The sequence below is a fragment of the Leucoraja erinacea genome, chromosome 4 (assembly GCF_028641065.1).
Source record: "Leucoraja erinacea ecotype New England chromosome 4, Leri_hhj_1, whole genome shotgun sequence".
Taxonomy (NCBI): Eukaryota; Metazoa; Chordata; class Chondrichthyes; order Rajiformes; family Rajidae; genus Leucoraja; species Leucoraja erinaceus.
Window position 1 is genome coordinate 52,665,319 of NC_073380.1, and position 27,862 is coordinate 52,693,180.

General features: G+C 47.3%; 1 protein-coding gene across 1 annotated transcript in view; it reads left to right on the forward strand.

The window, feature by feature from the left end:
- The window catches only part of LOC129696407 (laminin subunit alpha-3-like), a 197,421-nt gene that overhangs the window by 55,670 nt on the left and 113,889 nt on the right, over positions 1-27,862 (forward strand). The window contains exons 11-25 of the mRNA XM_055634270.1: positions 1,838-1,900; positions 4,764-4,904; positions 6,220-6,357; positions 9,182-9,316; positions 10,067-10,201; positions 12,336-12,473; positions 14,444-14,487; positions 15,966-16,065; positions 16,691-16,743; positions 16,836-16,941; positions 17,276-17,375; positions 20,373-20,529; positions 23,652-23,784; positions 26,132-26,274; positions 27,097-27,203. Coding sequence (XP_055490245.1) covers positions 1,838-1,900; positions 4,764-4,904; positions 6,220-6,357; positions 9,182-9,316; positions 10,067-10,201; positions 12,336-12,473; positions 14,444-14,487; positions 15,966-16,065; positions 16,691-16,743; positions 16,836-16,941; positions 17,276-17,375; positions 20,373-20,529; positions 23,652-23,784; positions 26,132-26,274; positions 27,097-27,203 — 1,693 coding nt within the window. The remainder of the gene's footprint in view (positions 1-1,837; positions 1,901-4,763; positions 4,905-6,219; positions 6,358-9,181; positions 9,317-10,066; positions 10,202-12,335; positions 12,474-14,443; positions 14,488-15,965; positions 16,066-16,690; positions 16,744-16,835; positions 16,942-17,275; positions 17,376-20,372; positions 20,530-23,651; positions 23,785-26,131; positions 26,275-27,096; positions 27,204-27,862) is intronic.

Here is a 27,862-nt window from a genome sequence, read left to right on the forward strand (position 1 = left end):
ATAGAGGTGTATAAAATCATGCGAGGAATAGATCGGGAAGAAGCACAGAGTTTTTTGCCCAGAGTAGGGGAACAGAAAACCAGAGGACATAGGTTTTAAGGTGAAGAGGAAAAGATTTAATAGGAATCTGAGGGGTAATTTTTTCATACAAAGGGTGGTGTGTGTATAGAACGAGCTGCCTGAGGAGGCAGTTGAGGCAGGCACTATCATAACTTGTAAGAAACATTTAGATAGTTACATGGATAGGATGGGTTTAGAGGGATGTGGGCCAAATGTTGGTTAGTGTGGGCAACTTGGCCATTGGCCTGTTTCAATGCTCTATGACTCTATAGCATGGAAACACGCCCTTTGGCCCATCATGTCCATGCCAACCATCGAGTACCCATCTACACCAACCCATCTACCAGCAGTTAGAGTCAAAGAACACAGAAACAGGCCTTTCAGCCCATCATGTCCATGCCGACCATCGAATACCCATCTACACCACCCTCATCTACCACCACTTAGAGTCATATGTCCATGCTGTACAGCTCTATGACTCAGTTCCGGACCACAAGCTTGATGAAGGGTTCTGACTCAAAACATCACCTAACCATGTTCTCTAGAGTTTCTTCCAAACCCATTGATCTTATAGAGGTGGGAGAGGGGGCGCTGTCCTGTGCATGGCTGCCCAGCCAGCAGCTGTCCGTTTTTTCATCTCTTTTTTTAATTTTTAGTTAGTTAAAGTGTTTTTGTTCTGGAGTCTAGACTTTTTTATGTGGGGGTTGGGGGTGGAAGGGGAAAATGATCTTTCAGGGTCCCTACCTAGTCGGAGACGCGGCTTTTCTCCGGGCTGCGGTATAGACCCGTCCTCGCGGCCTACCAGCGGGCCTGGAGCGGCGTTTCCTGTCGGGGACCGCCCAGAACCACTGCTTCGGCAGCGGCACAGCGCTGGAGCGCTATCGCGGAGCGGAGCGGGCGATGCTTTGCCCGGGTCGCTGCGCTGGAGCTCCGGTGAGCTGAAGACTGACGATAAAGAAACATCGCGGAGCTGCGGGACTGTGGAGCGGCCAGCTGCGGGCGGCGGCGTTGACTTTAACATCGGGAGCCTGGGATCTCTCGATGAGATCGCCAGTAGTGGAGCTCCAACCGGCGCAACCTTGTTGGCTTCGGAAGCCGCGGTCTCCAGTACGGAAGCGGCCGTTCCAGGTGTCCCAAGCCGCTGTGAGGATTCTCCCGACGACGGAGCACCGTCACCCGGCGAGAACGGCCTGGAACATCGGGTCTCCGTGGAGGCATCTGTGGAGGCCTCAATAGGCCCGACTATGGGTGAACTGGGGATGGGGACTGGACATTGTGTCTTCCCTCATAATGGGAACCATTGTGGGGGAATGTTCTTTATGTTTAAATCTCATTAATGTTATGTCTGTATTCTTTCTTTATGTGCTGCATTGCAAGAAGCATATCACTACACCTAGGTGTATGTGACCATTAAAATAACCTTTGACCCTTTGACCTTTGATTGAGTTACTCCAGCACTTTGTGTCCTTTTAAGATTTAAGATCTGCAGTTCTTGGTTTCTACTACTTATACAATGTTACTCTGCCTATCAGTATCCAGTTCTATTAAAGGCCCAATTACAATCATGTACAGTCTTTCCGCTGACTGGATGGCAAAAGCTTTTTATTGTACCTCCCTGCACGTGACCATAAACTAAACTAAATTAAACTAATTGGTTATGGCGCACAATCTGCAATAATTGACACTATTCCCCCCTCCTAACATCCTAACCACAATTGTAGAAGCTTCCGGTGTTATTAATGTTGACCTGACCAACAATTAACCTTTGTTCTTCCAGGTGGTCCAGTTTACACCACACCCCATCCAGTGACTGTTGTCCCAACGCGTGGGCATCTCCAGAGTGAGTAGTTACGATGAGAAGCCAATGTTCCCATAAGCATTGTGGCGGGGCAGTTCCTCTGTCTTACTGTTTAATCTTTCCGTGTGCTTTTGGGCTGCTGTATGGACAATCATGACACCCTGTGGCAGAGAAAGAGTTAACTGTACAATACAGGTGCACAACCTTTTATCCGGTGTTCTGGAAACCGAAAAACTCCGAAAACCGGCCATCTTTTCCAGATGTCGTCTGCACACCAAAGCTCGTGTTTGGCGCCAAACTTGACCCGAAACAACCCACGGTCAACCCAGGTCTGTACTACTGTAGCGGCTGCCTCCTCCCCGGAGACCGGGAGACGCTTAAACATCTGTAAATCATTGCTTAAATGTTAGTCAGTTAGTTTGGAGGGCTTTTATGTGAAGGGGGGGTGAAGGGGTAAACTTTAATTCTTAGTCCCCTACCTGGTCGGAGAGGCGGGGAGCGGTCAATGCCTTACCAGGTCGCCGTGCAGTAAGCTCCGCAGCTCTGTGGCCGGTGGGGCTGCGGGCGGCGCCAGTTGTAGCTCCGACCCCGGCAACTCTACCCCTGGCTGCGCGGCGCTACAAATCCAGCGCGGCCCGCGGCCGGACGCCCCAGCTCCGCGAATGTCGGGAGTCTGCGGCGTCGCAGCGCGGGGATACCAGCGGGGAGCGGGCAATGCCTTACCGGGTCGCCGTGCGGCAAGCTCCGGAGCGCTGTGGCCGCCGACTCCCAACGTTCACGGAGCGTCGCTGGATTTGGAGCCGCGCAGCCAGGGGTAGAGTTGCCGGGGTCGGAGCTCCAACCGGCGCCGCCCGCGGCCGGACGGAGCCCCCAGCTCCGCGAGGTTGGGAGTCGCCGACCAGGTAGGGGACTAAGAATTAAAGTTTCCACCTTCACCCCTACTCCACCACCACCACATAAAATCCCTCCAAACTAACTGACTAACATTTATGCAATGATTCTCCCGGTCTCCGGGGAGGAGGCAGCTGCTCCAGACTTTTCAAGCCGCCCGCGCTACCTACCTAACCTACGCTAAAAATCTTCCATTCGGAAATCCGAAAATGTCCAAAATCCGACAAGTGTCTGGTCCCAAGGCTTTCGGATAAAAGGTTGTGCACCTATATATGGGCAGGATATGAACTAAACAGTGGCAGCTCAAGTAGATAGAATAGCAGAAGACGGTATGCATGCCTTTATCGGTCGGTGCATTGAGTATAAGAGTCAGGATGTCAAGATGCAGCTTTATACATCTTTGGTTAGGTCCCATTTGGAGTAGAATGTGAAATTATGCCCCCGTCCCCTCCAGCCCCCCATTACAGGAAGGATGTGGAGGCTTTGGATTGAGAGTACAAAAGGTTTACCATAATACTTCCTGGATTAGAGGGTAGTGGTTATCAGAAGTTGGACAAACTTGGATTGTTTTCGCTGAAGCTGAGGCTGAGGCAGAGGCTGAGAGGAAACCAGATAGAAGTACAGTATGTGTAATTATGAGAGGCATAAATAACGTAGAGAGTCAATACCTTTTTCCCCAGGGTGGAAATGTCAAAGGCTAGAGGGCATAGCTTTAAGGCGAGAAGGGCAATGTTTAAAGGAGAAGTTTTTTTACACAGAGAGTGGTGGGTGCCTGGGACGTGCTGGCAGGGTTGGTGATGGAGGCAGATATGATAGTGGCGTTTAAGAGGGTTTTAGATAGGCGCATGGATATGGAGGGATGAGGATCATGATAAGGAAGAGAAGCTTGGTTGAATTTGGCATAAAATCTGGCACTGACATAGTGGGCTGAAGGGCCTGTTCCCATGCTGCACTGTTATGAGTTCTATAATCTATATGTTGTATTAATTTCTGTTAACATCTTCCAACATGTGGTGAAGATTCTTGGGTCTGTGGGCACCAGTGTGGTTCCTCACTGCCTAGTTCATTCAGGGAACAGCTTTCCATTGCGTGGGTCAGATGATTTCATTCATTAACTAAAGAGGATTATATAATGCCATTTGCTTCAAAACAGATTTTGAACATTTCTGCTACAGTCTTAAGTAAACAATGCTTACAGCACAAACCATTATTATTTTACTTGGTTGGGGATTTAAATGAATACATCCCGCTGAGCTTAACTAAATGTTAAAAAAATTATGACTAATTCTGCCCAATACAATATTTCTTTCTCTCGGGTCATTTAAAGAACCGCACGCAATGTTGATGCTGAACACGATGCCAAGTTACACTAATCTCCTCTGCCTGCATGTGATCCAAATCCCTCCATTTCCTGCATATCCAAGTGCCTATCTAAAAACCTCCTCAACATCACTATCGTAACTGCCTCCACCACCACCCCTGACAGCACATTCCACTCCTCTCTGTAATAAAACCTGGCTCCATAGATCACCTTTGAACTTTGCCCCTCACACCTTGAAGCTATGCCCTCTTGTCCAATAGCTCCAAATAGGCTCCGAACTATATAGGCTTGGGACATTATTTTTGACTGCACATATACAGTATATATATATATACATAGTATATATATCAACTGAACTTAAAACAAATGTTTATTATGGGTTTTACAGAGTAATATGTTTACGTATCTGTTACGCTGCTGCAAGTAAGAATTTCATTGTTCCATTTCAGGACATATGACAATAAAACACTCTTGATTCTGCACAGTGGAACAGCGGGTAGAGCTGCTGCATCACAGAACCAGAGGTCATGATCAGACCTGGATCTCCAGTGCTGTGAGGCAGCAGCTCTACCCGCTGTGCCACTGTGCTGTATTCTAGGCTGTTTTGAAGTGGAAGCCTGCAGAGTAGACTGACAGGCAGGCAGCTTTGCATTGTTCCTGAGGCATTCATTTTTACATCGTTGGCTTTTGCAGATTGTAAGTGCAACGCGCAGGGCACGGTTGGGAACACCTGCCTGGTGAATCCTTACTCACAACGCTGTGACTGCAAGCCTCACTACACTGGACCCTACTGCTCCCGCTGCACCACTGGCTACTTCGGGAAACACTGCCAACGTAAGCACACGCGCAGTGGGGAATAGATTGCACGTTCGTGTGGCAATGTACAAAGTGCTGGTGGAACTTAGCAGGTCAGGCAATATCCGTGGAGGGAGATGGACAGACACCGTTCTGGCCGTGACCCTTCTTCAGGCTGATGGCGTAGGGGGGGGGAAGAAAGCTGGTAGACAGAGGACAGGGTGCAGGCAGAGGAGAGTATGACAGCATGGACCAAAGGGCCTGTTACTATGTTGTACCGTTAGCTAGAGTGGGTGTGGAAATGATGTTTCCAATAATGGGAGAGCCTAGAACCAGAGGGCAAAGTCTCAGAATAAAAGGAGATGAGGTGGAATTTCTTTCTAATCAGAGGGTGGTGAATCTGTGGAATTCATTGCCACAGATGGTTATGGAAGCCAAATCCTTGTTTTAGTGTAGAAAGGAACTGCAGATGCTGGTTTATAACGAAGATAGACAGAAAGTACAAGAGCAACTCAGCGGGTCAGGCAGTGGCTCTAGAGGAAAAAGGATGGGTCACGTTTCGGGTCGGAACCGTTCCTCAGATGAATGAAACCTTCTTCAGGAGTTTGAAGAAGAGATCCTACCCGAAACGTCACCTATCCTTTTTCTCCTGAGATGCTGCCTGACCCGCTGAGTTACTCCAGCACTTTGTGTCTATATTGTTGTTTAGTTTAGTTTAGTTTAGTTTTATTGTCACGTGTACTGAGGTACAGTAAAAAGCCTTTTGTTGCCTACTATCCTGTCAGCAGGAAGACTATACATTATTACAATTAAGCTGTTCCCAGTGTGCAGATATATTATTTTTAAAGTGGAGATTGACAGGTTCTGAGGTTAGTAAGGTCATCAAAGGTTATAAGAGAAAGCACGATAATAGGTTCAGAGGGTAAACTAGATCAGCTGTGATTGAATGACGGAGTCGAATGGCCTAATTCAGCTCCTATTTCTTACACTCTTATGTTCTACGGATGGGGCAAAGCCTGGCAAATGATATGTGACATATTTCTGATATGGAAGTTGGTCTGGTATCTGTTTTGCCAGATTCAAAACAGAGCAAAATGATTGCACAGAGAGTGTTTGATATCCAAACCTTATAGCCAGAGGAGGTGGTGGAATAAGGCACTAGGTTTAAGAGACATTTATGCAGGCCAAGGAAATGGTTCCCACATAGGCAGCTATTGAATTGATTTGAAAGTACATCAGCATGGAAACAGGTTCTTCGATTCTGGAGTTTCTCCGCATTTTGTGTTTTGCAATGATGCAGTGAGCTAGTTCCTTCATCTTATACAGAACTTTAACCCTCTCTAATATTGGTCAGAGTGCCAGTGTTACATCGCAGGAGTGTCTCCGCCAGTGTGTGACCCAGACAACGGCCGGTGCTTGTGTCGACGAGGGGTGGAGGGCCGCTTCTGCGAAAGGTGCTCGACGGGATTCTCTCGCTTCCCCGCCTGCGTGTGTAAGTAACCTTCACTGGCCCACGGAGAGAATGGCGTCGCGTGTGTTTATTGACAGGGAGGATGGAGAGAGGTTGCCAGGATTAGTTCAGTTTAGTTTATTGTCACGTGGACCGAGGTACAGTGAAATGCTTTCGTTGCGTGCTAACCAGTCAGCGGAAAGAGAATACATGATTACAATTGAGCCATCCACAGTCTACAGAGTTCAGGATTAAAGAGAGAGTGGCCAGTCATGTTGCAGTTGCACAAGATGTTGATGAATCATAGCGTGGAAACAGGTCCTTTGGCCCAATAGCCGACCAACATGTCCCATCTACACTAGGCCCATTTAGCCCATATCCCTCTAAATATATCCTATCCATGTATCTGCCTAATTGTTTCTTAAATGTTGCGATAGTACTTGCCTCAACTACCTCCTCCGGCAGCTTGTTCCATGCACCTACCATCCTTTAAAAAAAAGTTGCCCCTCAGGTTCCTATTAAATCTTTCCTCCCTCAATTAGAAGCTTGAGGGGGGATCTTATAGAAACTTACAAAATTCTTAAGGGGTTGGACAGGCTAGATGCAGGAAGATTGTTCCCGATGTTGGGGAAGTCCAGAACAAGGGGTCATAGTTTAAGGATAAGGGGGAAATCTTTTAGGACCGAGATGAAAAAAACATTTTTCCCACAGAGAGTGGTGAATCTCTGGAATTCTCTGCCACAGAAGGTAGTTGAGACCAGTTCATTGGCTATATTTAAGAGGGAGTTAGATGTGGCCCTTGTGGCTAAAGGGATCAGGAGGTATGGAGAGAAGGCAGGTACAGGATACTGAGTTGGACGATCAGCCATGATCATATTGAATGGCGGTGCAGGCTCGAAGGGCCGAATGGCCTACTCCTGCACCTATTTTCTACGTCTATGTTTCTGTGTTTCACCTTAAACCTATGTCCTCTGGTTCTTGATTCCCATGCTCTGGGTAAACTGCACTTTGAGCAGAAACAAAGTACTGCAAATGCTGGTTTACAATAAACAGACACAAAATGCTGAGGTAACTCAGCGGGTCAGGCAGCATCTCTGGAGAATGTAGGGTTTGAAGAACAGAGCAGGCTGAATAAGTTTCCCAATCTGAAAAGTCACCTATCCACGGTCTAGAGGGATGCTGTTTGACCTGCTTAGATACTCCAGCACTTCCGTATCTTCACATTTGGAGTACTGTGTTCAATTTTGGTCACCCTCTATGGGCAGGATGTCATTACGCTGGAAAGAGTTCAGAGAAGATTTACGAAGATGTTGCCAGGACTCCAGGGCTGGAGCTACAGGGATAGGCTGAGCAGGCTATGACTTGATTCCTTGGAGCGGAGGTGGCAGAGGGGTGATTTTATAGAGGTGTATAAGATCATGAGAGAAATAGAAAGGGTAAATGCACATTGTTTTTTACCCAGAGTAGGGGAATCAAGAACATCGGTTTAAGGTGATAAGGGGAAGATTTAAAGAGAAACTTAAGGGCAACTTTATCCGACACAGGGTTGTGGGTGTATGGAACAAGCTTCCAGAGGAAGTAGTTGAGACAGGTACTGTAACAATATTTGAAAGATATTTGGATAGGTAGATGGATAGGAAAGGTTTAGAGGGATATAATGAGCCAGGCATGGGCAAATGGGATTAGCTTAAACTTGGCACCTTAGTCAGTATGAATGATTTGGGTTAAAGGGCCAGTTTCAATAGACAATAGGCGCACTAGTAGGCCATTTGGCCCTTCGAGCCAGCACCACCATTCAATGTGATCATGGCTGATCATCTCCAATCAGTACCCCGTCCCTGCATTCTCCCCATATCCCCTGACTCCGCTATCTTTAAGAGCCCTATCAAGCTCTCTCTTGAAAGTATCCAGAGAACCAGCCTCCACCGCCCTCTGGGGCAGAGAATTCCATGCTGTATAACTCTGTGACTCTCATAGTTGTAGCAACAGTTTTTCATCTATGCTGATAGAAGTATAATAGAGTATGTATCTATATAGAATGACAAGTATATTCGAGGGACAAGGGTGTTTAAATGGCATAAGTGGACATTCAGAACCTTTTTCCCAGGGTGGAAATGTCAAGGATTAGTGGGCATAGTTGTAAGATCAGAAGGGCAAAGTTCAAAGGAGATGTACGGGGCAATTATTTTTCACACAGGTGGTAGGTGCAGCAGGTAATGTAGAGAAACCAGGGACTCTGCGGAAGAACTTGGACAGGTTGGCCATGTGGGCAGAGAAGTGGCAGCTGGAACACAGCATAACAAAGTGTGGAGTCATACATGTTGATAGTAGGACTACAAGCGTTGACTATTTTCTAACTGAGGTGAGGATTCAGAAATCAGAGGTGCAAAGGGACTTGGGAGTGCTGGTGCAGGATTCCTAAAATGTTAAGTTGCTAGTCGAATAGATAGCAACGAAGGCATGTCTCTCCTGAACTTTCCTACCTATCTCGATCAGCATTGTTGAGTCGGGACAACGAGCCTGTTTTGGTGCTGCATGACCCTATGATTCCTGCGGTATTCCGATCCCACTGTGCTGCACCACCTCACTGTACTGTACTGTACTGGACTGTCCCACTGTGCTTGTAGTATCGTACCAATCTGTCCTGTGCCATCCTAGTGTGCTGTACTACTGTACCCTACCCTCCTATTGTGCTGTAATACCGTTCCGTACTGACCTGTACCATCCCACTATGCTGTATACTCTACCGTCCAGTGTGCTGGACTCCAGTACTGTAGCGTGTTATTCCGCTGTGCTGTGTAGTGTACCATCCTACTGTGTGTGCCTGTGGTACTGTCCAGCATGTGATGTGCCTATTGTGCTGCAGCCTGCCCCTGTAGCAGTGCGGGGACCCTGCCGGAGCGGTGCGACAATGCCGGGAGGTGCCTGTGTCGGCCGGAGGTTGGAGGCAGCCGGTGCGATCGCTGTCGAGCGGGATATCACTCGTTCCCGCACTGCCCAGGTAGGACCCAGCGCCCAGCAAACAAAACATGCTCTGTCCCCAAAAGTAATCCTATTCTGATACACCCTTCCTTGTCAATGGAAGCAAAATGTCAAGGACTATAGGACATGGCTTTAAGGTGAGGAGGGTAAGGTGTAAAGAAGAGGTACGGGGCAAGTTTTTTACACAGAGAGTGGTGGGTGCCTGGAATATATATATATATATATACACATACGCACATACATACACACACACTATATTTGTATCTATTTATATATGCATAAATATATGACTTAGATGTAGATGGGTTGGTGAGTAAGTCTGCTGATGACATCAAAATTGGAGTGAGGAAGGCTGTCAGAAGATACAGTGGGATATAGATCATCTGCAGAAATGAGTGGAGAGAAGCCAGAAAGAGTATGATTCGAGCAAGTACGAGGTGTGGCACTTTGGGAGGTTGAATGTAAGTATACAATTCATGGCAAGACCTTTAACAGCATTGATGTGCTGAGGGAGTCCAAGTTCACAGCTTACTGAAGATGGCAGCACAAGTAGATAGGGTGGTAAAGAAGCCTTTATCGCAAAAGGCATTGAATATGTCAGGAAGTCATGATTTCACTCTGTAGGACTCCGATTGGGCCTCATTAGGAATATTTCCAAAGGAAAAAGTCGCAGCTCCCGAGTAATGTTGAGCTTTGTGAGAAGTGTTGGCGCTGTGTTTCTTCTGCAGGATGGTTGTTGCTGAGGATGATGATTACTTTGTATTTGCAGCCTGCTCCTGTGACAATGTGGGATCAGTGAACAACAATTGCGATGCCTCGGGGCGGTGCGAGTGCCGGCTGAACTTCATGGGACATTCGTGCAGCCAGTGTGCGTACGGGTATCACCATCATCCCAACTGTTCATGTAAGTCCGCAGCAGGTATCCCAGTCGACAGCGCGGCTAGTGAACAGGCATTATGCTCTACTTCCTTAGAAGATGAAGAAAGTTCAGCAGGTCAGGCAGCATCTCTGCAGAACATGGTTCATTGATGCTTTATTTGTCACTTATGCAACTGTATAGTGAAATTATTTTTGCATGTTTAAACTGGTGGATGCCACTATTTTAGCTCCATTTCCAAAGTCCGGTGCACCCGCACGCTAAGTCTACTGGATGGGCTCCCGATCCAGGTAAACACAGGGCTCCTGCGGGGTCTCTCTCCGTCCCCTTCAACCAGAACGGCCCGCGAATCGACATCCCTCTCCTCACCCGGCCATCTTTGTGTCTCGGGAGCTCCTCCTGCAGCCAACCTTGGCGGCTCTGGAGGCATTACCCCGGTTCATCCTCCGACAGGCCTTTGCTCCTCGCTTCCGACATCTCCAGCTGCTCCCTCCTGACACTGCGGTCCGCTTAGCCTTTGGGCGGGTTCCACCAGAAGAAGGACTGAAGATGGGTTTCGAGCTGAAATGTCACCTATCCATGTTCGCCAGTGATGCTGTTTGAGCCGCTGAGATACTCCAGCACTTTGTATCCTTTTGGATATGAACCAACGTCTGCAGTTATTTATTTCTCTGTGTCTACACGGAAGCTCCCCATCCACTTCCCAACTTACCAACTTCTGCAGATGCACCATAGAAAGCATCTTATTGGGATGCATCACACCTTGGTATGGCAACAGTTCTGCCCAAGACCATATGAAATTGCAGAGGGTTGTAGATGTAGCCCAGTCCATCACACAGACCAGACTCCCCACCATCGACCATCTACACTTCACGCTGCCTCGGGAAAGCAGCCCACATAATCAAGGACCACTCACACACCACTCATTCCCTCTTCTCCCCTCTCCCATCGGGCAGAAGATACAAAAGTTTGAAAGCACATACCACCAGATTCAGGAACAGTTTCTTCTCTGCTATTACTAAACTAAACTAAACTAAAACCTCCCATCTACAACAATGGAGACATTTGAACAATCTTCAATCAGACTTTATCCTGCACTAAACATTATTCTCTTTGTCATGTATCTGTCCACTGTGGATGGCTTGATTATAATCATGTATAGTCTTTCTGCTGGCTGGAAAGCATGCAACAAAATTGCTTTCACTGTACATCGGAACATTAATGAACAAAATAAACTAAAACCAAACAATATACTCCAGTACTTGGTGTCCTCTAGATGACCAATATACCTGGGGTCTCGTTTTGCAGTCCCGTTAAACGCGGTATTGTTGTAGTCCGCAAACTTCCCATTACTCGGCCCCTGATTGATTGCAAACCCATGTAGTGGGATCCTCCCCCCCCCGCCTGCAATCACTTCCCATTCCCACACTGACCCTTCTTCCTGGGCCTCCTCCATTGCCAGAGTGTGGCCACACGCAAACTGGAGGAACAACACCGCATTTTCCGCTCGGGTAGCTTACAACTCAGTGGTATGAACGTCGAATTCTCTAATTTTAGGTAACTTCCACAAACAATCCTCCCCCCCTTCCTCCACTAAGTCAGTTAACCAGTTCCATAATTCACAACTATATATCCCTCTTGGGATCCACCACCCCTGGCCAACTGTATCTCAGTACACGTGACAATAAACTAAATTAAAGTCAACAATCAGCCTATCTGGGAACCTCCTTGACCGAGGTCACCTGCTGCTAGCCCTGATTTGTCCTGGTCTTCTCTTGTTTCAAGATCCCCTCCCCCTCTACAATCAGTTTGGGGCTGGGTGTGGGGCTATCAGAAGAAGGATCCCGACCCAAAACGTCACCTATCCATGTTCTCCAGAGATGCTGTACTCAGTGGAGCACTTGATTGTAAGCATGCATAGAGTTTTTGCTGACTGGATAGCACACAACAAAAAGCTTTTCACTGTACACGTGTCAATAATAAACTAAACTAAATTAAAACTGAGTTACTCCTGCATTTTGTGTCTCTCTATGAGGATATTTGCTTGCGAGGCCTGTACTTCCTCACAGCATCAGAGGCCGTGGCTTGCTGTGAAGTTGTTGGTCGAAGCGATTGGTGTCTCTTTCAGCTGACCTGGCGATCTCTCTGTTGTTCATTAAAGCCTGCAGGTGTTCCACGGAAGGTTCGTATGATTCTGCGTGTGACCGGGCCACGGGCCGGTGTAAATGCTTACCACACTTTGCCGGGCACCGCTGTGATACCTGCGTCTCCAGAGCGAACGTCTTCCCTCGCTGTCAAGGTAACAATGGTCCTCTTGTTGCTGTTGCCCAAGGGGGAGACCTCTGACCAGCAGGTAGTTCTACTGTGACGTGGGTTTGCACAACGCCAGTTGGATATACAGTAAACTGTCTCGACAGCGGACCAATGATGACACTTTATTGTCACATACTGTATACCTAGGTACAGTGCAATGCTTTGTTTTTGCATACAGCCCGATATAACCACACAGCATAAGTTCCAGGAGAAGAATCAGGCCATTCAGCCCATCAAGTCAAATCCGTCATCCAATCATGGCTAATCTATCTTTCCGTCTCAATTTCATTCTCCTGCCTTCTCCCTGACACCCTGACTAATCAAAAATTTGTCGATCTCGGCCTTAAAAATATCTATTGACGGCCTCTACAGATGTCTGTGGCAATGAATTCCACAGATTCCCACCACAGAATCACAGATTCATACAGCAGCCTCAGGTAGGCAGTACAGAAGTGTCACCATGTTTCTGGTGCCGATAACGTTACAACAGTTCACCGAGCAGTGCTATCCTCCGCCTGTCGTCTCCCCACTTGGTCCCCCTTCATTCTTGGTGATCCCTCGCCGGGTCCCCCCTTTGACCATGTGGGGGGGGGGGGGGGGGGGGGAGGCGGTGTGTGTGTTATTGCCGATTGGCCGCTATAACCGAATGAGAGTTTAACTCAAGACCGGGAGGGAAGATGCCGGGCGTCGGGAGGAGTGGGAAGTCACCGGCCGGGGAAGCGAGTGACGGGCCCGGTACTCACTCCGCCTTCATGCTGCTCACTTTCCCAGCTCCCGCCCCATGAAGCTCCCTCGGCGCCAGCTCATTGGGTAACTGGCGGAAGGGGTGGGGCTAGCTGTAGGGTATCAGTGTGGGGCTGGAGAAAGGGTGGGGCGGGGGATGGGTGACTGGCGTTGAGGTGGGGGCAGAGATGGGTGGGCGGCGGCAAGGGGCTGGAGGTGGGTGGGTTGGCCTTGGGTAGGAAATGGTTGGGTGGGTGATAGGTGAATGTTGTGTGTTGGGGTTGGGGATCGGTGGAGAGCATCTGACACTGAGGGCAATGAGAACTGAGAGCTGGGACAGAAGTGGAGGGGAGGCCTGGGGCTGATCAGCCATGACCATATTGCATGGCAGGATGGGACAGAGGGGCCAAGTGATCTCTCTACTCATGTACTCATGAGGTGGGTGAATGGGTGGAATTGCAGCCTTCATAGAGACTAATCTTAGAACAGCATCAAAGGCTGAATGGCCTCCTCCAAAGTCATGGTCAAAAACCTGTACAGCACAGAAACCGGCCCTTAAGCCCATCTTGTTCACACTGACCGTTGGCACACTGGGCTAGTCGCATTAGCCTGAATTTGGCTCATGTCCTTTTAAACCCACCCTATCCATATATCTGCCCAGATATCTTTTGAAAGTCATAAACTTCCTCTGGCAGCTCATTCCAGATACGGTTCACCCTCCAAGTGAAAAAATTGCCTGCGTTCCCTCTTCAATCTCTCCCTCCTTACCATAAGCCTGTGCAATCTAGTTTTAGACTGGACGTTCACATTATCCATGCTCCTCGTGATCTTGTACACCTCAATAGGGTTTAACAACCATTTAGACAGGTACATGGATCAAACAGGTTTCGATGGATAAGGAGCAAATGCAGGCAAGGGGGACTAGTGTAGATAGGACTTGTTGGTCGACGTGGTCAAGTTGGGCTGATGGGCCTGTGTCCATGCTGTATGACTCTATAACTCTAAGGTCACCCCTCAACCTCCTACGCTCCAAAATAAAATGTCCATGCCTATCCAACCTCTCCATATAAGTCCAGCCCAGGTAACATCCTGGTGAATCTCTTCTGCAGCCTGTCCAACATAATGATGTCCTTTGGGATCTGGGGTTATAGTGTTGCGTCATTATCCAGTTGGCTGGAGGTCTGAGATAGATTATTAAATCTTTCTTTTCCTAATACTTGATGTTTCTTCCAGTGACCGACTGCCTCTCCCCTGGGACAGCGGGGCTTGCTCACTCTGTAAGTATACCTCGAGATTTTAATTTAATGTTTGTGCATCTGGGACTGTCCCTTGGCACCATATCAACTGCTTTTCTTCAGGAAAATCTTCCAAGCCCTTGGAGCTGATGGCTTGTTGCCAGTGGTTACGGCTCTCTGGAGGGTCTTTCTGCTCGTTGAGTTATGGCTTGGCTCCGATCCAGTTGGATGGAACAAACACATCAGGGTTCAGGGCTAGGGTATTCATGAATGTTAAATGTTTACTTGCCTGACGTTTATCACTCTCCCGATTTACCTGTGATGCCACTATCAGGGAATTATGTACCTGCACTCCTAGATCCGTCTTCTCGTACAACATTCACAAGGCCATGCCATTCACTGTGTAGATCCTGCCCTGGTTTGACTTCCCACCTAACACCCCACACTGAATTAAACTATTAGCAACTCCTTGACTCACTTGCTCAGTTAACCAAGATCTGCTTTAATTCTTGATAACCATCTTCACTATATACAATACCGCCTACTTCATCTGCAAACTTAGTACGTCCTCAGAACGTACTAATGCCTAGTACTTTCTCATCCAAATTGTTGATATAAACCACAAACAACAGTGGGCCCAGCACCGACACCACTAGTCACAGACCTCTTGATCTTTTGACCATTTCAAAATATAATTTTCCACCTCACCCTCTGCTTCCTTCCATGAAGCCAATTCTCTACCCAGTCGGCTAGCTCTCTCTCTGGATCCCATGCAATCTAACCGTCTAGAGCAGCCCACCCCCATGCGGAACTTTATCAAAAGACCTTTGTGAAGTCCATATAGACAACATCTATTACCCTGCCCTCATCTGCCTTCTTGATTCCTTCTTCAAAAAAAACAAGCAAATTTGTGAAGCCTGATCTCCCACGTACAAAACCATGCTGACTCCCTAATCAGCCCCTGTCTATCCAAATGCATATGTATCTTATCCCTCCTCTCCATTAACTTTCCTACCGCAGATGTTAGGCTCATAGTTCCCAGGCTTTTCCTTACAACCCTTCTTAAATAGAGGCACAACTTTAGCCACCCTCTAGTCTTCTGGCATCTGATCCATGTCTAATGATGATTCATATATCTCAGCCAAGGAGGCTGCATTTTCATCTTGAGCTTCCCATTGTATCCTCGGATATATCTTATCAGGCTCTGGAGATTTATCTATCTTCATATGTTTTAAGACATCCAACATTTCTTCCATTGTAGTGTGGACTATCTCCAAACAATCTCCATTAATTACTCCCACCGATGTTCCAATCTGGTGAATTCAAATTAGAAGAAAAGTAAATAGTGTATTTTGTTAAAGTAAGAGCCAACATGGGCATAGAGCCAACTTACCCAAGTGTAAAATACAGAAAATGACGTTAAGTATAAAAAAGGTTATTTAAAACTAAGCCAAGGAAAACTTGGCTTTTAAAGGACAAAATCCATTCTGTGTGATACTCACTGATTTGCTTTTGGACAGGCTTCTTGCTCCTGCCTTGCGAACTCCAATAGGCCTGGATGTGAGAGGTGTAGACCCCTGTACTGGAGGCCGGCTGAAGGGGAACTCGATGGGTGCATTGGTGAGTTATCTCAGCCCTTCCTTCTCGGGTGGCTGGGCGGTGTTGTAGACTTAAACACAGTGCTGGAGCAACTCAACGGGTCAGGCACAGTGATCTGTTTTTGGGCAATGGCTCCACTAACCTATGTGACCTTAATTCTCTTATGTGTCATGCCATTAATTGTATATATTTCCCCTTACATTTGACCTCCCAAAGTGCAATACCTTACACTTGCTCAGATTAAACACCATCTGCCATTTCTCTGCCCATTTCTGTAGCTGACCTATACCCTGCTGTATAATTTGTCAGCCTTCCTCACAGTCCGCAACCCCAGCAATCTTGGTGTTATCTGTAAACCTACTAACCAACCCATTTATGTTTACCCCCAAGTCATTTATATATATCGCAAACCAGAGAGGTCCCAGCACAGATCCCGGTGAAACCCGTGTAGGAAGGAACTGCAGATGTTGGTTTACACCGAAGATAGACACAAAAAGCTGGAGTATCTCAGCGGGGCTAATCTTCTGGCTCAGCCTACCATGGGGGACTTCTCAATGTCATCTGCAAACTTACCAACCATCATCTATGTTTATGTCCAGGTCTGTATTAAGCCTGATCCAGTTGTCCTTTTGTCTCCACATTGCAGAATGCGGCTGTGTTGTGAGAGGTACGGTCAGTGGGATTGGACTGTGCGACCAGGTGAGTGTACTGGGGAGGGTGAGCAGGTATCAGTCACGGCTGGTGCACGGGAGCCAGTGTTCCACCCTGACGCTGCCAACTTCCTGTTTCAGACCCGGGGCAGGTGTTACTGCAAAGCCAACGTGTGTGGGCAGGACTGTGGGCGGTGCGTGGAAGGGCACTACAACCTCCGGGAGAACAACTACTTTGGTTGCCAAGGTGAGTGATACAGCTGACCCTCATGTAATGGAGGGGGGGCCTGCAACGCAGTACCTCCCTCAACTATCTCCTCCAGCAGCTCGTTCCATACACCCACCAATCTTTGTGTAAAAAATGTTGCCCCTCAGGGTCCTATTTCCCCCCTCACCTTAAACCTGTGCCGTCTGCTTCATCGTTTCCCTTACTCTGGCAGGAGACTGGACGTTTACCCGATATATTCCTCTTGTGATTTTGTACAATCTATAAGATCACCCTACACCCTCTGTCTGTAAGTCTGTTCCTTGTGTGTCTCTTCTACGTTCTAACTTTGCTGTCGTGCTCGATCTCCCGACAGGCTGCGGCTGCGACGTTGGAGGGTCCGCTAACCTAACATGCAGCACGATGTCTGGGGAATGCCAGTGTCGGGAGAATATCGAGGGACGTACCTGCAGCAAGTAAGTGACCAGAACTAACTTACTTGGCAGGGGCTCGATCTTCTAGGATGAGGCTTTCCCATTGCACTTCAGATGTGCTAACAATGTCCCCAAACGTGGGATACTCATAGAAACATAGCAACATAGAAACATAGAAGCCAGCACTGCCATTCAATGTGATCATGGCTGATCATCCACAATCAGTACCCCATTCCAGCCTTCTCCCCACATCCCTTGATTACACTAGCTCTAAAAGTTCTATCTAACTCTCTTTTCAATGCAACCAGTGAATCGGCCTCCTTCTGAGGCCTTCTGAGGCAGAGAATTCCACAAATTCACAACTCTCTGGTGAAAACGGTTTTTTCTCATCTCAGTTCAAAATGGCTTACTCCTTATTCTTAATCTGTGGACCTTAGTTCTAGACTCCCCCAACATTGGTAACATGTTTCCTGCATCTAGCGTATCCAATCCCTTAATAATTTAATATGTTTCTATAAGATACCCACTCATCCTTCTAAATTCCAGTGAATACAAGCCCAGTCATTCCATTCTTTCATCATATGACAGTCCCGCCATCCCGGGAATTAACCTGGTGAACCGACGCTGCACTCCCTCAATAGGAAGAATGCCCTTCCTCAAATTATGAGACCAAAACCAAAACTCCAGGTGTGGTCTCACCAGGGCCCCGTACAACTACAGAAGGACCTATTTGCTCCTATACTCAAGTCCTCTTGTTATGAAGGCCAACATGCCATTCACTTTCTTCACTGCCTGCTGTACCCGCTGCTTACTTTCAGTGACTGATGAACAAGGACACCCAGGTCTTGTTGCACTTCCCCTTTCCCTAATCTGACACCATTCAGATAATAATCTGCCTTCTTGTTCTTGCCACCAAAGTGGATAACCTCACATTTATCCACATTATACTGCATCTGCCATGCATCAACCTATCCGTCACCCTGTATCCTCATAGCATCTTCTTCATAGTTCACACTGCCACACAGCTTTGTGTCATCTGCAAATTTGCCAAATGTTACTTTTAATTCCTTCATCTAAATCATGAATACATATTGTAAGTAGTTGCAGCGCCAGCACTGAGCCTTGCGGCACACCACTAGTCACTATCTGCCTTCTGAAAGAGACCCATTAATTCCTACTCTTTGTTTCCTGTCTGCCAACCAATTTTCAATCCATGTCAGTACCCTCCCCTCATGTGCTCTAATTTTGCCCTCTAATCTCCTGTGTGGGACTTTATCAAAGGCTTTCTGAAAGTCTAGATACACTAAATCCACTGGCTCTCCCTTATCCATTTTACTTGTTACATCCTGAAAAATTTCCTGAAGATCAGAACCAAAGTAGCTGTTCAACTCGTCTGCCATTTCCTTGTTCCCCATAATAAATTCACCTGTTTATATCTTCAAGGGACCCACATTTGCCTTAACTAATCTTTTCCTCTTCACATACCTAAAGAAGCTTTTATTATCCTCCTTTATATTCTTGGCTAGCTTACCTTCATACTTCATCTTTTCTCCCCATATTGCCGTTTTAGTTATTGTCCTTGACTTTCCTTGTTAGCCATGGTCACCTCCTACTCCCCCTTAGAATCTTTTTTCCACTTTGGAATGAAATGATCCTGCATCTTTTGAATTATTCCCAGAAATTCCTACTGTTCCACCGTCATCCGTGCTAGGGTCCCTTTCCAGTCAACTTTGGCCAGCTCCTCCCTCATGCCTCCATATTCCCCTTTGTTCAACTGACACTTCTGATTTTACCTTCTTCTTCTCAAATTGCAGACCTGATGGTCCTTTATCTTGAGTTCTCTTATCAAATCCGGTTCATTACACAACACTAAATCCAAAATTGCCATCTCCCTGGTAGGCTCCAGTACAAGCTGTTCTAAGAATCCAACTTGGAGGCACTCTACAAAGTTCCTTTCTTGGGGTCCAGTACCAACCTGATTTTCCCAATCTACTTGCATATTGAAATCTCCCATAACCACCATAGCATTACCTTTGTTACATGCCAATTTTAATTCCTGATGCAACTTGCACCCTCCATCCAGGCGACTGTTTGGGGGCCTGTAGGTAACTCCCATTAGGGTCTTTTTACCCTTACAATTTCACGGTTCTATCCATAATGACTCTGCATCTACTCGACTGTAACATTTGTGGTAGTGGGGACTGCGTTCACGTTATGGACAGCACATTCGCGCAGCGGTAGAGATGCTGTCTTATAGTGCCAGAAACCCAGGTTGGATCCTGAGTACAGGTGCTCTCTGTCTGGAGTTTGCATGTTCTCTCTGTGACTGCGTGGGTATTCTCCGGGTGCTCCGGTTTCCTCCCACATTCCAAAGATGCACAGGTTTGTAGGTTAATTGGCTTTGGTAAAAATTGTTAATTGCCCCTAGTGTGTAGTATGTGCTAGTGTAATTTGGATCGCTGGTCGGTGCGGACTTGGTGGGTCGATGGGCCTGTTTCTGGCATTTATATCTCTAATTTATTAAATTCATAGGAGCAAAAATAGGCCATTCGGCCCATAAAGTTTGCTCTGCAATTCAATCATGGCTGATCTATCTTTCCCTTTCAATTCCATTCTTCCGCCTCCTCCCCATAACCCCTAATCAAGAATCTATCAATCTCCGCCTTAAAAATATCCATTGATTTGGTCAATGGATTAACACCATTGATTCTCATTTAAATTGACTCCAATTCAAATTGACTCTTTTCTCTAAATAAAACCCACTCTCCTTCCTAATTCATGAGAGGCCTGTGGATGTGGCTGAGTTGTGTCTGGGCTATGCCCATGACTCTCTGCAGTTTGGTCTCTGTGTGACATTGATTCGGTCATTCTAAGTACATTAGTCTTTACAGAACTAGAAGCAATTGCAAGGGGACGGTGGGAAACACTGGATCGGTTATGGTTCAGCAGACACCGCACTGTCTCAAGGAGATTCTGCGTTTGAACCAACGGCACCATTGACTAAACCAAACTAACACTAACCTGACCTTGTGTTTGAAGGCCGCGGAGCCAGCACTATTTTCCAGACCTTCACCATCTGAAGTATGAGGTGGAAGATGGCTCCACGCCCAATGGAAGACCCGTCCGCTTTGGCTTTGACCCGCAGGAGTTTGTTAACTTCAGCTGGCGAGGTTACGCCCAGTTATCGACGGTGCAGGTAGGTCCTCGGCGGTCCCTGTGAGCTGGGTCTGACAGCGGGAGGGTTGATGAAGGGAGCCCAGGGTGCAGGCTGTTTAAAGCCCCAGCATGGGACCTCGCTGACGTCTTTCTCCCAAGGCTAGTAGTGGACTAAACTTTGCAACACAGTACAGCAGAACACCACTGGACGGCGGGCACAGCGGTAGAGTTGCTGCCTCATAGTGCCAGAGACCCGGGTTCGATCCTGCCTAACGGTGCTGTCTGTACAGAGTTTGTACATTTTCCCCGTAACCTGCCTGGGTTTTCTCTGGGTGCTCTGGTTTCCTCCCACACCCCAAAGACGTGCAGGTTTGTAGGTTAATTGGTTTTGGTAAACATTGTAAATTGTCCCTAGTGTGTCGGATAATTTTAGTGTGGGCTGAAGGGCCTGTTTTCTTGCAGTATATCAAAACTAAACTAAACTAAACACAGAAACAGGCCATTCGGCCCACTATGTCTGTGCCATGTCTGCACCAAGGTAAACTAATCGCATCGGCCTGCACGTGATCCATATCCCTCCATTCCCTGCATATCAATGTGCCTATTTAAATGCCTCTGAAATGCCACTATCGTATCTGCCTCCACCACCATCACTGGCAGCATGTTCCAGGCATCTACCACTCTCTGTGCAAAAAACAAATTGCCCCGCATATGTCCTTACCCCTCTCACTTTAAAAACATTTTTTGACATTTTCACCCGAAGAATAAGTTCTGTCTTTTTACCTTATCTATGTCTCTAATAATTTAATAATTCAGGTCTCCCCTCACCTAGGACATTCTATAGGTTTAGAGGACTATGGGGAAGTATGGGGGAATGGGATTAGCTTAGATGGGGCACCTTGATCCTCGTGGACCAGAGAGACTGTTTCTGTGCTGTATGACTCTATGACCATCTGCCGTTGATTCGACAGTTGTTTCTGAATGAAAGCTGCACATTTTCACCCTCTTTCTTCGTAAAAATGCTTCTGGGCTTCACCCTCGGACTCGAGTTTTCATCTGTGGACTGTCCCAGACCTAATCCTCCACCAATGTGAATGATCTCTGCGTGTCTGTCTATCTCTCTGTTTTTGTATCTTGGTCTCAGTCAAAGTGCTGGAGTAACTAAGCGGGTCAGACAGCATCTCTGGAGATCATGGATAGGTGACGTTTCGGGTCGAGACGGCCCTTTTGTGTATTAACCAGTATCTGCAGTTCTTTGTTTCATTCTCCCTCTCCCCCCCACTCCCCCACTCCCTCTCCCTCTCCCTCTCCCTCTCCCTCTCCCTCTCCCTCTCCCTCTCCCTCTCCCTCTCCCTCTCCCTCTCCCTCCTCCCTCTCTCCCTCTCCCTCTCTCTCTCTCTCTCCCCCTCTCCCCCCCCCCCCCTCCCCCTCCCCCCCTCCCTCCCTCTCCCTCCCCCCTCCCCCCTCTCTTCCCCCCCCCCCCCCCCCTCCCTCCCTCCCCCCCCCCCCCTCTCACTCTCTCTCTCTCCTCCCTCCCTTCCATTGGTAAACTAAATTCCAGGGAATATCGGCCTAGTTGGTGAATTCCTGGTTCATGTGACCTCCCCACACATGTGACCTCCGCACACCCTTGGAATCCTGTTATTAATTCACTGTATTAACAGAGCACCTGCTCTGGGACCACATGTGCTCCCTCAGGCATGAGGCCCAGAGGTGTTCACTGGTGGTGGATACACCAGGGACTTGATATTACAGTCTAGCACCTCCTTAAAACACAACATGGCACTGACCTCTCTGACTATTCCCACTTATCCCTTGATCTCTGCACCTGTACTACTTTGAGCTCTTCCCCATTTGGTAAGTGCCCAGTTTGATGCATTTCTTATGTCCGCAATTAATTACCTCACATTTGCTTCCCCGTGAAAGCCCTTCTGCCACAGTTGTTCATTTTGTTGATCACGTCATATTTCTCTGTAGCCCATGGCTTCCAGCTATAAAGGCCCAGAAGGTCATCGTATCATTGCCAAACCTGGAAATCTGATTTTAAACAGAAATTGCATGTAAAATTCTAAATGATAGAAGGCACAGCTGGTAGAACCACTGCCTCACAGCACCAGAGAACCGGTTTTGATCTTGATCTCTGATGCTGTCTGTGTGGAGTTTTGCACGTTCTCCCTGTGACCGTATGGGTTTCCTCCGGGTGGTCCGATTATCTCCCATGTCTCATAGACATGTGGGTTTTCTAGGTTAATTGGCCCTCTGTAAATTGCCCCGAGTGTTTAGGGAGTGGATGAGAAAGTGGGATAACATAAAACTAGTGTGAACGGGTGATCAATGGTCTTGCAGCTGTCCTTGCACCTGGAGGTCATGGTTCTCAGGGCTACTGTACCGTCTTCCTGATGGTAGAAGCGAGATGAGAGCCTGGCCACAAATGGTGTACATCCCCTTTGATGATGCTTGCTGTCTTTTTGAGGCAGCTTCTCCTGTAGATCCCTTCGATGGCGGGGAGGTCAGTGGCCGCGATGGACCGGGCAGTGTCCATCACTCTCTGCAGCCTCCTTTATTCCTGGGCGTTCGAGTTGCCGAACCAGGCTGTGATGCAACCAGTCAGTGTGCGCTTTACTGTACACAAGTAGAAGCAGGTGTATCTGCAAATTTACATCTTTGGGTCCGAAGTGCATTTGTGTATATCTAGTATTTTTCATCTCTCTGCTGCTACTGTGGGCCGGAGTGGGGTGCATTGTTTGCGCTGTGGGGTGTGTGTGCTGCCTCTGAGGCTGATGTCAGGATTTTCCCTTATGCTGCTTTGACTATTTTTCTTTTCCCAGCCAGAGGTGGTCATGTCTATCTCTGTGACCTCACCCAATCTGTTCCACATAGTCTTCCGTTACAAGCACCGCGCCCCAAAGCCTATTAGAGGAAGGATCTCAGTCACTGAGGAAGTAACTGTTGGGTCTTGCTGTAACTGTAAGTGGTTACTCTTCTGCGTCTGACTTCCCCACTCACACTTTGCACCTAACCCACTGAGCCTTTCCCTGACATCCCCACACAAGGTCACTCCCCACAGGGGACACTGTGTATGGTGCATGAGCTCCCAGGCACAGCCACTAACTCTGTCCCCCTCTCCCACTAGTCACGTGTCCATTAACTTCACTCTTGCAGAGTAACGTGAGGGTAATGGTGCATGCGCCGAACCGCAACCTCAACACGTTCCGCCTCACCCTGCGATATATTAACCCCGGGTTCACCACCGTCTCTGGTCGGCTGACAATTTACCGAGTCCAGCAAGGTACAGGTAAGCCACAGAGGGTTCTAATCTCACCTGCTCCTGGTTCCATTGCCACTCATGGTAAGTAATTAAGGAACATTTTTTCCTTGCATCTCCTGAGTTTCGTCTAAACGTTTGAATGCAGTGTGTGTATGGGCAACTGGCAGAGCGTAGATATTGGCACAGGTTTACTATTGCTACATGTATTTAGAAGCAGTGATAAAGCTTTATTTGCTATCCAATTAAAGTAGATCTGAATCTACTTGAGTACAATTAAGCTGTAACAACAACTGTAACAAGTACAACGGGTAGTGCAAAGGGAAAAATACCCGAGTAAAATATATAGTTTACATACGGCTACATAGTGCTACAGTTACAACGTAGCTTATGGGAGGACCATTCAGTTAACTGATAACAGCGGGGAAGAAGCTGTTCCTGAATCTGATGGTTCATGCTTTTAAGTTTTAGTTTCTTCTGCCTGACAGGAAAAGGGAGAAGAGGGAATGACCAGGGTGTGAGTGGTCCTTGATTATGTTGGCTGCTTTCCAGAGGTAGGGTGAAGTATAGATAGAATCAATGGTGGGGAGTCTGGCCTGTGTGATGGACTGGGCTACATCTGTAACCCATGGCCAGAGTTGGTCCCAACCCAAGCGGTGATGCATCCCAATAGGATATTTTTCTATGGGAGCATAGAGTCATGGAGCCATTCCACATCAATGGTCTGAACTCCTGAATACAAGTCCATGATATTCCCCGACCGTATTTACAAGTGATTCTTACAGTTTATGGCTCTGAAATGTAACGCTTCTTTGCATGAGGTTTGTGTGAGTTTTTTTTAATGATGTGCCAAACTTCCCCACAATCCTAAAACACTAATTTACATATGGATTGTAATCCTCTTGGGTAAGTGTTTCAAAAATAATAGGAATGTGTTTTCATTTTTGGAGATATTGGTGAGATTTCCTTTCAGTTCCTGATGTTAACGTCACCCATTCGACAGTGTTAGAAGTACTAGTTAAGTGCTGCCAAGCACAAGAGACGGCAGATGCTGGAATCTTGAGCAAAAAATAAAGTGCCGGAAGAACTCAGTTGTAGTAGGTGTACCTGTGGGAAGAAAAACAGAGCTAACAGAGAATTCAGCACGGAAACAGGTCCTTTAGACCAACCCGTCCATGCCAACCAAGATACCCATCTAAGCTAGTCCCGTTTGCATCACGTTTGGCCCATTTCCCTCTTCGGGCAGCACAGCTGGTAGAGCTGATAGAACTGCTGCCTTACAGCATCAGAGACCTGGGTTCAATTCTGACAATGGGTGGTGTCTGTGTGGAGTTAGAACGTTCTTCCTGTGACCGCATGGGTTTTCGCCGGGTGCTCCAGTTTCCTCCCACATCCCAAAGATGTGTGGGTTTGTAGGTTAATTGGCTTCTGTAAGTTGCCCGTCCTGTGTAGGATGCAAAAGTGGGATGACATAGAACTAGTACGAGCAGGCAATTGATGGTTGGTGGGCCAAAGGGCCTGTTTCCATGCACTATGGTTTCTATAGAACTAATGTGGAAACAGGAATTTTCAGACTGGTTTATAAAATAAGTCACTAGGGGTTAGAATTATTTAGTGGGTCAGGCAGCAGCTCTGGAGAACATGGATAGGTGACGTTTCAGGTCTGAAACCTTCTTTAGACTCAACCAGTGTGAATGGGTGATCGGTGGACTTGATGGGCAGAACGGCTGTCACATGTACCGAGGTACATGTTGTCACATGTACTGAGATACAGCTAAAAGCTTTTGTTGCGTGCTAACCAGTCAGTGGAAAGACAATACATGATTCCAATCAAGCCGTTCCACAGTTTACAGATACATGATAAAGGGAATAATGTTTATGCAAGACAAAGTCAGGTAAAGTCCGGTTAAAGATAGCCTGAGGGATTCCTCAGATTTGGGATGTGGAGAGGATGTTTGCACTAGTGGGAGAGTCTTGGACTAGCCATAGCCTCAGAATTAACGACTGTTCTTTTAGGAAGGAGATGAGGAGAAATTTATTTAGTCAGAGGGTGGTGAATCTGGAATTCTTTGCCACAGAAGGCTGTGGAGGCAACGTCAGTGGATATTTTTAAGGCAGAAATAGATAGATTCTTGATTAGTACAGGTGTTAGAGGTTATGGGGAGAAGGCAGGAGAATGGGGTTCGGAGGGAGAGATAGATCAGCCATGATTGAATGGCAGAGTAGACTTGATGAGCCGAATGGCCTAATTCTACTACTATTCCTTAGGACCTTATGACCTCCAATGAGGTAGATGGTAGCTTTCAATCAATCAAATTAAATCTCAGTCCTTCACGTGCTGCAGTGTTTACTCATGCTTTGGTCTCTTCCTTCGCAGTGTCTCCACAGACAAAGGAGATCACCTTCGCTCGCGGTAGGGAACCATCCTTCGTTACTGTCTCAAGGAACAACTATGGTGATCCCTTTGTGCTCTCACCTGGAACCTGGACGGTCAGCATTGAGGCGGAGGGTGTTCTCTTGGTGAGGATCAGCCTTGGGAACGATGCATTACGTTATAATATTCTACTGATTTTATAATTCAGGCAGTTCTTTGGTCAGGTTTAGGTTTATTGTTGTCACGTGTACTGAGGTACAATGAAAAGCTATGTTTTGTAAGTTCTCCCTGTGATTGCTTCGCCAAACACTTGCGCTCGGTCCGCCAAGGCCTACTGGATTTCCCCGGTTGCTAACTCCCCTTCCCATTCTCATACTGCCCTTTCTGTCCTGGTCGTCCTTTATTGTCAGAGTAAGGCCACACATTCCTCAAATTCCACTTGGCTAGCTTACATCCCAACAATATGAACGGTGAATTCTCCAATTCAAATACTACTCCCTCTCTTGGCCTTCACCCCATCATGGTCGCACCCATTTCTCCCACAATCTCACCGCTCTTCCCCACACACTGCCCTGCCCCCTTCCAACCATATCCCTCCCTATGCTTCACATGTCATTCCTCTTCGCTCGGTATCCGACACCCTTTTGAGTCCTTTTCATCTCTATCCTGTGTCACTTTTTCCACCACCTCCCTCACTGTAGCCACCTCTCAATTACTGGGCTTTGTCCCAGCCCCCGCTATCTTCAGTTTTGTGACCCTCCTCCATCAGCCTGAAGAAGGGTCCCGGCCCGAATCATCACCTGTCCAATCCCGTCACAGATGCTATCTGAGATTTCAAGGGTCACAAATGTTTTAGTGTTATTTGTCCCGAAATGGAACAATGAAATACTCATTGCCGTTTTTGTGTTTTGCACTGTTTTCCATCCCATTACCTAACCCTTCAATGTCTCTTTAATTCTACCCTCCAGGATTACCTGGTGCTGCTGCCCAGTGAATATTACGAGGCTCCAATCCTTCAGTTTCAAGTCACTGAGCCCTGCATGTACTACGCTGACCCACAGCAACAGGGCCAAAAGTAAGCAAACCGCACAGAGCAAGGGTCAGGAGTGTTTAAACTTTAGAGGAACAGCACGAAATCAGGCTCTTCAGCACACCGAGTCCACGCCGACCAGCGATCACCCCATACACTAGCATAATCCTACACTCTAGGAACAAGTTACAAATTTATCATAGCCAATTAACCTACAAACTTGCATGAAGTGTGGGAGGAAATCGGAGCACCTGGAGAAAACCCACATGGTCACAGGGAGAACATACAAACTGCGCACAGACAACACCCGTAGTCAGGATTGAACCTGGGTCTCTGGCGCTGTGAGGCAGCAACTCTACTGCTGTGTCAATGTGCTGCCCATTGTTCGATGCAGAGGGAACAAAACAATGAAACCCCTATAGAACAATACAGCACAGGAACAGTGCCCACAATGTCCATGCCGAATATCATGCCAATTTAAACTAATCTGAAGAAGGGTCCTGCGCAAAACATCACCTATTCATATTCTCCAGAGATTTGCCTGACTCACTTACTCCAGCATTTTGTGTTTTTTGGCTTAAACTAATCTCTCTGCCTTGCGCATGATCCATATTCCTCCATTCCCTGCATAACCATGTGCCGATCTAAAAGCCTCTTAAATGCCACGATCGTGTCTGTCTCCACCACCACCCATAGCAGTACTT